This window comes from Panthera uncia, assembly GCF_023721935.1.
Source record: "Panthera uncia isolate 11264 chromosome A3 unlocalized genomic scaffold, Puncia_PCG_1.0 HiC_scaffold_11, whole genome shotgun sequence".
NCBI classification, from domain to species: domain Eukaryota; kingdom Metazoa; phylum Chordata; class Mammalia; order Carnivora; family Felidae; genus Panthera; species Panthera uncia.
Window position 1 is genome coordinate 29,110,322 of NW_026057578.1, and position 11,514 is coordinate 29,121,835.

An 11,514-nucleotide genomic window follows, 5' to 3' on the forward strand; every position below is an offset into this window, starting at 1 on the left:
GGTCCATGTGTCTGGCAGAAAGCCTTCTTTGTAAACTTTTTACATTTGCAGATATGGTTGCAGAGTAGATGAGATGGCTAGGTAAAATTTATACTACCTGTCTTTGGGGCCCAAACTTCCCATGTGTTCTTCCCTTACCATTTGTCAACTTTTCCTCTCTTGAGTTACTACAATCCAGCAGGGACAGTAGCTGAGACGTGGAAAAATGAGTTTCCCAGCAATGATGGATTACATGTTCAATAATTTCTCATATATTCATATTTGTTATTCTTGTCTATTTTGATATGAGGCAATATGCACAAACTAAAAAAAAAAAAAAATACATAAAGACAACTGCCAGAGTAGACATCAAGCATGTATCCACCCAACTGCATTGTTCTATAAACTGTAGGGTTTAGCTCAACAACAAAATGGCGTGAAGTACCTCATTGATGAGAAATAGTTAAAGGAAAATAAAGTAACAGAAGTATTAAATCTCAGTTACTCAGTTACAATACAGTTGGAGCATTACTAGTTTTAGTTTTTGCGTTATGATGATGATGATGATGGATGTGTTTTTGTACAGGTTAGAAATAGAAGTCAAGAAAGTTAAGTTAAAATGACTACAACCAGCCAATAAATCTAGCAAGTTATGTGCAAAAGATTATATTTAAACAAAGTTAATGTTACAGTATTGGTATTTAATAGGTTCTCATAACATTCTCTTACACATTTTTGCTGTAATGCGTAACAAAATAATGTAGTATATAATAAGCCAAAAATTATGTATGGTGTCAGGATAAACCAAGTAAAACTATTTTTCAATGTCACTACTGTAGTCTAAATTGCTTTTGGTACAACCCTGTGATTATCAAGTTATATATATTACACAACTCTTCACCTAGATATTGATCCTTTGCCCTGTCCTCAATGTAAAAGAAACAGGCTCCTTAGAACCCTATTTTTCAAATCAGTTAGTGGGTTAAGAAATCAATGGAGTCAGCATCAGCAGTGGTACAGAACAGAGAAGCAAATATCAACATGCATCAACCACACTAAGCAAAGCACTGCTAGGACACCTTAGCTTCAGGTCTCTCTATGCATGTGCATACGAACATGTACTTAATGAAAAATGGATTTCTTACTAAGAGATACTGTCAAATAAGTTTGAGAAACACAGCCTCAGTGGAATAGTCATCTCCAATCTTGGGGCTGGGACTTGGGACTGGAGATGTCTGGGGCAAGCACTTGTGAAGAGTGGAGTTGGTACAGGGAGGGGTTGATAGGAGTAACGATGATTTGTGGGATGAGATGACTGCAAAGAAGGGCTAAGAAATGAGTTACTCGGAGTGTCTGGGTGGCTCAGTCAGTTAGGCATCCGACTTTGGCTCAGGTCATGATCTCATGGCTTGTGAGTTCGAGCCCTGCATCAGGTTCTGTGCTGACAGCTCATTACATTCCCACATCTGTCCTCCACTCCGCCCAGAAGGCCTTGCTTGTAAGCTACTGGTCCCTTTTGCATATCACAGGATTTGGCCATGCACCTGCTGGCTGGCCGACTGGTCTCCCTGGTGGATTAGCACCACTGCCCCATCCGCCACTTGTGGATGGGGCCAGGTTTTGCTCAATGCAGTTCCCTGGGGTGCTTAGCATCTTGCCTCATACTCAGTAGGCTCTCCATAGTTTATTAGTTTTTTGACACACACTTTGAATGTGTTAAATAAGTTTTGTGTTACAGAGATCCAACATGCATCCTGCACTGACTGGTGCCACTGTGTAGCCTGGGGGCCAATTGCCAGGTCGATGGAGGGACTACTGGCAGCCTCACAGGGTCCAGCTTTTTTAGCCCCTTTTCTGAAGTTTATCTTGAGCCAAGGATCATGAAGCCATCTAGGGCTCATTGTGTTATTTTTAAAAATATTTTACTTTTAGTGGCACCTGGGTGGCTCAGTTGGTTCAACTTTGGCTCAGGTCATGATTTCATGATTTTTCAGGGGTTCGTGAGTTCGAGTCCCACCCACATCGAGCGCTGTGCTGTCAGTGCATAGCCTACTTTAGATCATCTGTCCCCCTCTCTGCCCCACACCAGCTCGCACTCTCTCTCTCTCTCTCAAAAATAAACATTTATTGGGGCGCCTGGGTGGCTCAGTTGGTTAAACTGCTGACTTAGGCTCAGGTCATGATCTCGCGGTCCCTGAGTTCGAGCCCCGCGTCAGGCTGTGTGCTGACAGCTCAGAGCCTGGAGCCTGTTTCAGATTCTGTGTCTCCCTCTCTCTGACCTTCCCCTGTTCATGCTCTGTCTCTCTCTGTCTCAAAAATAAATAAACATTAAAAAAAAAATTAAAAAAAATAAAATAAACACTTATTTAAGAAATAATTATTTTTACGCCCTTCAAATTATCTTCTCCACAAGAAAGAATGAAAAAAAAAGACCACCCATTTTGTAGAAGGTAGATGTGTTGGCAACAAGGAAGACAAGATCAACAGGCTTATTAGAAGGATGACCTAAGGGATCTACCACAGTTATTTCTGTAATCTGGTCAGTTAATAAACAACTACTTTCAGGGACACCTGGGTGGCTCAGTCAGTTAAGCACTCAACCCGATTTTGGTTCAAGTCATGATCTCACAGTTCCTGAGTTTGAGCACACATTGGGCTCTGTGCTTACAATGCAGAGACCACTTGGGATTCTCTTTCCCTCTCTCTCTGGCCCTCCCCCACTCACATGCGTGTGTGTGCTCTCTCAAAAATAAACAAACTAAAAATAAATAAATAAATAAGTAAATGACTTCTTTCAAATTGAAAAAACTTACTTTTAAGTAATCTCTACACCCATTGTGGGACTTGAATTTACAATCCTGAGATCAAGACTGGCATGCTCCACCCACTGAGCCAGCCAGGCGCCCCTTATTAATTTTAAGCTTTTTTTTTTTTTTTTACGAGAAACTTTCAATATAAAAATAGGAGTATAACCTACATGTACCCATTACCCAGCTTTTACAATTTTTCAACTTATGGCCAATCTTTTAACCATTTTTGAAAAGACAAGTTGTATTATATGGCTCTCCCACCACAGGCTTGTCAATAATAGGCCTTGGGGTGCCTGGCTGGCTCAGTTGGTTGGGCGTCCAACTTCAGCTCGGGTCATGATCTCACAGTTTGTGGGCTCAAGCTCCATGTTGGGCTCTGTGCTGACAGCTTTGGATTCTGTGTCTCCCTCTCTCTCTGCCCTTCCCCCACTCACAGTCTCTGTCTCTCTCAAATAAATAAGCATTAAAAAAAAATAACAGGCCTTGAAGGTCCATGAAAAAGAGACGTTGTGATAGAACAAAACTGAACTGGGCTCTACTGGGAGCAAGTGGCATCAAAACAGGCCTGTCGAACTGGGCTATAAAGATAAGGCACCCAGAACAAGCATAATGAGCGTTTTGTAACTTGGGAACTCCAAAATCAGAATTTACCTGATGAGCTGGAAACAACAGTCAAGTGTTTCTGATGTGGAGGGGGGACCTAATGATGAAAAAGGGGCCACACAACTAAAGGACTCAGGGTCACAGTGAAGTCCTGGGTCCCTGCTTCTGAATCACCATCCTTCATATATATGCATCCTCAGCCATCCGAGATAATCATGCTGGGGCTCCAAGAGAAGTGAAAACTACCCTCAGGAAGCAAAAGAAATAAAAGCAGAGCCAGTGAATAAGCAAATGTAAATCATGATATTGAAATGTTTATAATCAGTTTCAGTATCACACACATAGATCAGTAATGTCATTGTTTTAACACCAGGTCTACTTTTTAAGATGTAAAAGCATTTAAAATAATTTCATGTATTAAATTTGGGGGATTTAAATGCTTAGAAGTATTTAAGTAATAATTGTTTAAATGCTTGAGAAATTACAAGTGGTTAAACCTGAAAGTTTTCATGTACTAATTGTGAAAGCGCTTTATACATATTTAGAAACATGTTAATCACTATTTCAAGAACTGTCCATTTGATAAATTTATTAGATTAGTAGGTTGATCACTAAATAATGCACAAGGGGTCACAGGTTTTTTCCTCCACACTAAGTGGGACATAAAGGGTTTTCGAAAGCTTCCAGGATGTGAGAAAGGGAATTTCCTTTTCCTCACTCTTGGCCTGTGGACTGTGTCCTGAGGGTGGAATGCAGGTGCTAAGACTCCTAGTCATCCTGCCACCTGGATAGAAGTGGCTAAGGACAAGTGAGGGAAAGGACAGAAGAGACCTTGCTCTGTAAGAAGCCCTTTCTGGTGGGGTCTTATTCTGATTCCCCTAGTCCAGAATGCAATCTGGCATGAGACTGTTCACAACTCCCCAGGTGCTTCCAATGGGCAACCAGGGCCCAGAACCATCCATCACTCAGACTGTAAGCCCCCTTTTCCCTTTGTAATTTTATGTTTCGTTCTGACACTAACGGTGCCTATATCTGTTCCTTCTCTCTCCTACTGGATTACGGGCTCCCAGGCAGTGCATGTGGCCCTTCCTAGCTCCAGGTGACTCCCAAGTGCCTGCTGCTGACGGAAGCAGCAGAGTCAGACCTCACTTGGAATTTAGGTACTGTAGTTAATACTTACGGCACCAAATGAGTCAAAATCATCCTTGACAACACTCAGGAAGGCTCCACCCTAAAGCCTAATGTCCTGTCTCCGCATAATCATCCACACGGTTTCCTTCAGGGTGAGAACAGAAAGCTGCCTCCTCTACCAGGCACGAGAGGAAGTAGGTGGTTTATGTTTAGGGGCAATGTTGCATAAAAAATACACCTTTAAATACATGCCTCACCCTCAGCACAGCAGGATGCACACGCCATGAACAGCCTACAGGAACTAGAGTGACTGACCCTACAGGAGACACACATCTCCCATCTCACACCCACTGCTGAGCATATGGTCCTTACATCCACCGGTGGGTGGAATCGCCCACACCATTTAAACTTTGTTGAGGATGCAGAGCTAAATTCATGCGATGGACTGTAGGAAGCACATCTCTCCACTGTACAATTCCTTCCAGCTCAAGTAGGTTCCCCGCTTCCTTCCACCTGCCCAGCCTCTCTCCCTCCCTGACTGCCCTTCCCTCCCTCTTAAAGGCTGATGTCCCTTAGGATTCTATCCTTGGCACTTCACTCTTCTCCTTAAGGGCTCTCAGCACTCTATAGGGCTCCTGAATCCATCCATGTAAGCAACAGTGAGACCTCCCTCCCCAGTTAGGGGAGATGTGGCCCTAAGGTTGCTCACTTTTGCTCTGAGAAGGTTGCTCTGAGGCAGGGAGAGAAAGAACTCATCTATGTAGGGTACAAAGGAACACAATAAATGCTCAATATTCTTTTTAAATGAATGAATGCATAAGAATGGGACTTTCACCACAGGGCTCCTCCCACCCCCACCCACCCTGGATATAATTTGAGGACTAGGCTTCACTTGCTCATCTGGAATCTCAGGCCAGGCCTTCTGTCATACCAAGCCACACCAAGCTCAGCAGTGCTCACAGGTCTTTAATCTATAACTGCCTGGCCACATTCCATCTTTCCCCCAGGATGGTGGGGAGGGACCAAGATGTATGGCCAGGTAGGCTGTACCAGCTCCCAGTCCAAAAGGGAAGGGCTAGGTCAAGCTGGGGCCTGGACAGGGGGCTCCTGGCCCCAGGCGATGAGGGAGTTGCTGGCCTGCGCAAGTTCGGTGATGGACACCCGGCCCCGCTGTCGGATGAAGTTAGCCACAGCAGTCAGTTCCTCGGGGGTTATGTAGATGAACTTGCCCCTGTCGTCAATCACACCTGTGGAGACAGGAGGGTTGTGGGGCTGAGCCCAGCCCTCTAAGCCCCCTTCCCCACCACTGCATAAGAATGCCTACCCAGCCACCCCTTTCTGGCTCAGAGCCCTCCAGGCTTGCCTGCCTGCCTGGCCTCCCCTGGCTGCATCCAATCGTGGCTAGGTGAGTCAAATCAGGCTGTCCCTGTCACCCTGAGCCACTCCCAGGCCTGGGCATATCCCTCTGCTCTGCGCCCTTCCTGCATGCACACCACTTCCCCATCCAGGGCTGGGAGTGCGGAGTCATCTGGCCTCTGGAACAAGTCCCTGCCAGGCCCTCTGTGGCTAGACACCCACCCCCCTCCCAGGCCAGGGTCTATGGCAAATGATTCTCATCCCCTCACCTGTCAGAGCCCCCTCAGCCAGCAGGTCTTGGATGCGGTTTATGGTGTCCTACGAGAAGAACAAGTCTCAGAGCAGAGACGGGCACTGCCATCCCCAGAAGACAGTCACAATCGCCCTCCGACCACAGCCGACTCTCCTCCCCTCCTTCTCATGGCCGCCCCCACGTGACTCTGTGCTTCTCCTTTGGAGGGGCCTAGGGGAGACAGGACTCTGGTCTTGGGGCCCTGTAAGACCCCTGAGAGAGGCTCACTTCAAGGCAGGAGAGGAGAGGTGGGGATGTCTGGCCACGAAGGCTGGCATAGCCTGTTTGCAAGACAGTTATCAAGGTAACTGGGTTTGGGCTGCCTCAGTTACAGGGGCTGCTGGAGTGATGGGGTTTGGGCTTTTTCTTTTTCCTCCATCGAGTAGAAACACAGGATTCCTGGGGTGCCAAAGATTCCTACAGTCTACTCTTGCTTGGGGACATCAATACCCCATCTTTCAGGCGGGCCCCCTCTGACAGCCATACGGGCCCCGTGGCCACATTTCACGTAGCAGGCCACCCACCTTCAAGGGCTTACCTGAGTCCGTAGGCCCACCTGGGAAGCCAGGTCTTCCAAGAGCACGACCTTGGACTGCTGCAAAGAGGGGAGAGGAGAGAGAGGGGGACCTTGGGCAAAGCTGCTCGGCATAGAAGCCCTCTGAGGTTGGCATGCCCACCTGCTCTGCTCTGGTGGCTGGCTAAGCAGGCTACATGCTCCCATGGGACAGCCTTGTTCCGCTCACACACTACTCACACGCTCTCCCAGTTGCCTGTACACAGGCACACACGCACTCATAAACTCTCTTGTGCCCCTGCTTGCAGGGAGGGATCTGCCCAAACCACCACCTGCCCCATGAGCCACCTCCTGGCCTGGGGACTACCCTGGGACAGACACACATGAAGAGCTGAGTGCCGCTGCTACCTTCTCCTCTGCATCCGGCCATATCATTTCAACATCATGTACAGGCCAAAAAGGGAAGCACCACAGAGATGAAGCCAGGGGCTGACAATTGCCAGAAGCTGACTAAAAAACTCCCTAGGACCTGTGTATGCTGAACACAAGGCCAAGGAGCTGAGGTGTATGTGGTGGGAAGGAGGGTGGGAAGGAGGTGTATGAGGTGGGAAGGAGGGTGCAGAGGTGCAAAAGACACATCCCCTGCCTGAGCTCAAGGCTGGCCGGGTAGACAGGTGAAAGCAGATGAGAAGCCCGGATGAGCCAGGGTCTTGGCAGAAGCAGTACAGCTCGGCTTGTCTCACCTTTGTTCACTGCCCCTGGCCTAGAGATCCCTGCGACCATGACATGCCACACTTTTCACCATCCCCTTCACACTGCTGAGGCACTATGCTCACCCTTAAAATAACTATGGCTAAATTTGCTCAGTGCTTTCCATGCACTACCATGCTGTGTGTGCTTCCCTCTCACCCTCAGTAGAAGTTCAGTTCCCGGGGTGGGGGGAGGGGGAAGTGCAGGTGCTGCCGAGGCTCTACCTCTGGGTCCTACACATGCATCTGCGCCTGCCTCCCCTCCAGACAGCATAGCATGTGACTCGAGAGAAGGCGGTCTTTTGCGTTTCCAGGAATCTTCCATAGCGAATCAGCTGGGGGAGAAGTGACACGGTGACACCTCCTCAGCTGCAGATGGCATGTGACTGTTCAAAATGCCAAACTGAACGTTCAGGCGGGGAGGCAAGTGAGCGGCAGTTGGGCCAGGGGGTGGCGAGCACAAAGTGACCTGGCCAGCTGACCTCTACCTACAAAGCAGGGAGCAGGCGCGGGGTTCTCAGTGACAGCTCAGAGTGTGAACATGGAGTCACCCTCTTAAGACCCGGCCCGAGGGGCTGCTGGGGTCAAAAGTATGTTTAGAAAAACAAACCAACCCACTCAGCCCTGGTCAGGAAAGAGAGGGGACTGACAACCTGGAGGAGCCTGGAGGAAGGCAGGTGGGCTGTATTCCAGAAGTCCTCCTCCCTGCCGACAACAGCGCTGGGAGGATCAACTGGCACGGGCCGGAAAGACCTCCAGGGTCCAGAGGAGTCTGGAGAACCCCCGGAAAATGGCCTCTGCAAGCAAGCGCTGCAACTGCCGCAGGGGGGGCGGGCCCTTACTCAGGTCTCTGCAGAGGAGAGGGGGAGCTAACGCTAGCGATCAAAGCTTTCCTGAAGGAGACTCAAGACCATGTTGCTGTCCGCTGGGTAGGTGGGGACGGCAGGTTCCAAACAGCAGCAGGAAAGTGTGAGAGAGGTCCTGCTGGCCCTCGAAGGTGCCAGCGTGGAGAACCGGCAGAGAATGGGCTGTATCAGAGGGGAACGGCGCTCTCTCCCTCCCAGTAACACCCGGCCCCCAGGCTGTGAGCACGGCTCCTCGCCGCTGGGAGGAGTCTGAACCCTGTTCCCTTTGGAAGAGGTGGGGGGGAGGATTATGCAAGGCCTGGCTCCTTGGCACCCCCTAGTAGCACCCCCCACTGCCGCCCCCACTCCCTCTGTACCCCTTCCCTCAGCCGCCTCTGCACCTGTGAGCTGCACTTGAAAACCTCTCCCCTTGTCGCATCCTTCGTGGGAGAGAAGTTGCTTAGCAGCAAAGCAGAGCAGGACGTGCTTATGCAACCCGGAGCAGTACCCGGTGCGGCTACAGACAGAGTGGGGCACACGTGCCGCCCCGCCCTTGATTCCAAAGGAAACATCATCCTGTTTCCCTGAAGACCCAAGTTCCCGGTCAGGAACACATGGCAAGAGATACTTGTTTCAACTCAGTGGAGGCTCAGTGTGACAGAACTGACAGAAAACACATGTGAAGAAACCTGAAAACACAGTGACTCACTGAGCGTGGGGTCTGAGGAGCAGGGAGACTGTCAAACCCTGACTGTGAGGAAGTGATTGAAGGCTCAGGCCTCCCACACAGACCGGGTCCCTCTCCACTGTCAGAGGAGAGCGAGGTCTGCCAGGAGCGGGCAGCTCAGACTCTCCGGCCCCCCATCCATGCCTGCACAAGCACGAATAAGCTGCCCGTACCCTGGCTCCAGTCTGCTCCCTCCAGGCCAAGAGAGCACACGTCTCACACACACACACACACACACACACACACACACACACACGACTCACACGTGACACACACGTGTGAGGCAGGGGGCAGACACCCAGGCTCTGTCCGGTGGCTTCTTACCTTTATGTAGTTGATGAACTCTGTCAGGAAGCTGTGGGACTAGAGGGGCAGAGAAATCAGGGTGAATGTCTCCCCTGCAGGGGCCACAGGGGTCTACGCCTACCCACCAGCCTGTGTGAGCAGAGCCTCCCAGAGCGAGGGGTGGGAGGCACCACCTCTCCTGAGGACGAGGCCTCTGGCCGCTAGAGGCTGCTGGGCCTGATGCCCACCCACTTCTCACTGCCTGACAGGGTGGCAGGCGAGGAGCAATGGGGCATCTGGGATGGGGTGGTGGGCTTGGTGGGCATGGGGAGGGGCTTCCCAGGGGCAGTGTGGACCCACCTGTTCCTCAGTCATGGTCTCACCCACACCTTCCTCCTCCACCACGAAGGCCTCCTTCAGTTTCAGGTACTCCTCATGTTCCCGCTGGGCCTGCTCCTCCCGGGCCTTCCTCTCTTCCTCCTCCTGTGGACAAGAGTCAGGTACTGTGGGGCAGGTGCCCACCCCATCCCTATTCTGGGCTCTGCTGCCCCCACAGCGCACCAGGGCACACAGTCCAGCCCTCTCTCAGTTCCTTCAAGACTCTGCTCTCTCAACCTCAAGCTGAGCTGCAGGCAGAGGCCCCTCTTCTCACCAGTTTCATTACCTCCCAGACACATGCTGCTCAGCCCCCTCTCCTTGAAAATCCTCCCGTGACCCCACCCCACAGTACCTTGCAATCACCCCCCCTCCTTCTCTTCCTGTCATGTCTGAACTTTGTGGACAAACGCCCAGGCTCCATTTCCTCATCACCCTTTCACCCCTCCTGCCTACTCCAGTCTGACTTCTCCACCAAAACAAGTGCTACAGTCCCACCCCTACCCTCCATCCCACCAAATCCAAGGGACAACCATCAGCCTCACAGCCTCTTAGTGGTGCCGGGAGAGCTGACCATTTCCTCTTCCCTTGCTTGGCTTGCAGACCCTACCCTCTCCAGGACTTCCTCCTGCTCCTTGGGCCATTCTCCCCACCTCCTCCTTGCTCAGCCCTGTTCCCCGCCCCCCCCACCCTTCCTCGGGTCACCTTGCCATGCCCACAGCATCAACAACCATCTCCTCGCCAGTGACTGCCACAGTTGTACCCCTGCCCAGATCTTTCCTCCCACGTGACACATCCACTGGGCCATCTCACAGGCACTTCAAATTGCATATGTCCCAGAAAGACCCTGTGATCTACTCCCCACACGTCCGGTCCTCCTCCTGGGTCCCTGGCTCAGTGAGTCACACAGCCATCTGGCCACCTGGTCAGAAATAAAGTCCTATCTACCACTTCTGCCTTCAACTTCCGGAAAACTTCTCAGTCCATCCGTGTTGCTCAATCACCACCACCACCTAGTGCCATAGCCTCCCCCCAAGTCATCCTATTTTCCACAGCTCTCAAGAAGATCTTTTTAAAACACATAGCTAAAGTTGGGGCAAAGAACATAGAAAATGAACCTGGTGCATCTTGTGGTGCCAGAAAGAAAGTACTCAGGAAACCAAACAATGAAGTTACGTCAAAGGTACATGGGAGCCAATTGTGAGAGCTCCCAATGGTCTATATAATAAGATAAGACAGTATTGGACTCTAACACAACATACAAAATAAATATCCTCTAGTCTGTGTAGATATAAACAAACAATTATATAAATAAAAAAGAAAAAGTATAGCTCTGGAACAAAAAAATTCCCAATACTTTGTGTAGATACTCTCCCCTGAAAGAGGTGGAGAATAACTCTACCCACCCCTTAAGTGTGGGCTGTGCACAGCGACTTGTTTCCAAAGAAGTACAGCAAGGAAAGAGTTAACATTCCAGTGCAGAAATCTGGCAAATACAACCTGAGCCAAGCAATCAAGGTTAACATCAGTAAAGACAAGTTGACAACATGTATCTTTGATACAATGAGAACGGCACTTCACCTGTGACCTTCCTCCCAGAAACCCATAAGCCCAGTCCAATTATGAGAAAAAAACCCATCAGCTGAACGCAAACTGAGGAATGTTCTATAATATTTGCCTGATATTCCTCAAAACTATCAACGTCATCAAAAGCAAGGAAAACCTGAGAAAATGTCACAACCCAGAGAAGCCTAAGGAGACATGGTAACTAAATGTAATGTGGTATCCTGGATGCAACCCTGGAAAAGGAAAAGGAAAAGGAAAAGGAAAAGGAAAAGGAAAAGGAAA

At 49.8% G+C, this 11,514-nt stretch overlaps 1 protein-coding gene across 1 annotated transcript in view; it reads right to left on the reverse strand.

The window, feature by feature from the left end:
• Window positions 1–628: 628 nt before the first annotated feature.
• The window catches only part of DDRGK1 (DDRGK domain containing 1), a 15,597-nt gene continuing 4,711 nt past the window's right edge, over window positions 629–11,514 (reverse strand). The window contains exons 5-9 of the mRNA XM_049650066.1: window positions 9,652–9,774; window positions 9,331–9,369; window positions 6,710–6,766; window positions 6,149–6,197; window positions 629–5,770 (exon numbers count right to left, since the gene is read on the reverse strand). Coding sequence (XP_049506023.1) covers window positions 5,604–5,770; window positions 6,149–6,197; window positions 6,710–6,766; window positions 9,331–9,369; window positions 9,652–9,774 — 435 coding nt within the window. The 3' untranslated portion in view covers window positions 629–5,603. The remainder of the gene's footprint in view (window positions 5,771–6,148; window positions 6,198–6,709; window positions 6,767–9,330; window positions 9,370–9,651; window positions 9,775–11,514) is intronic.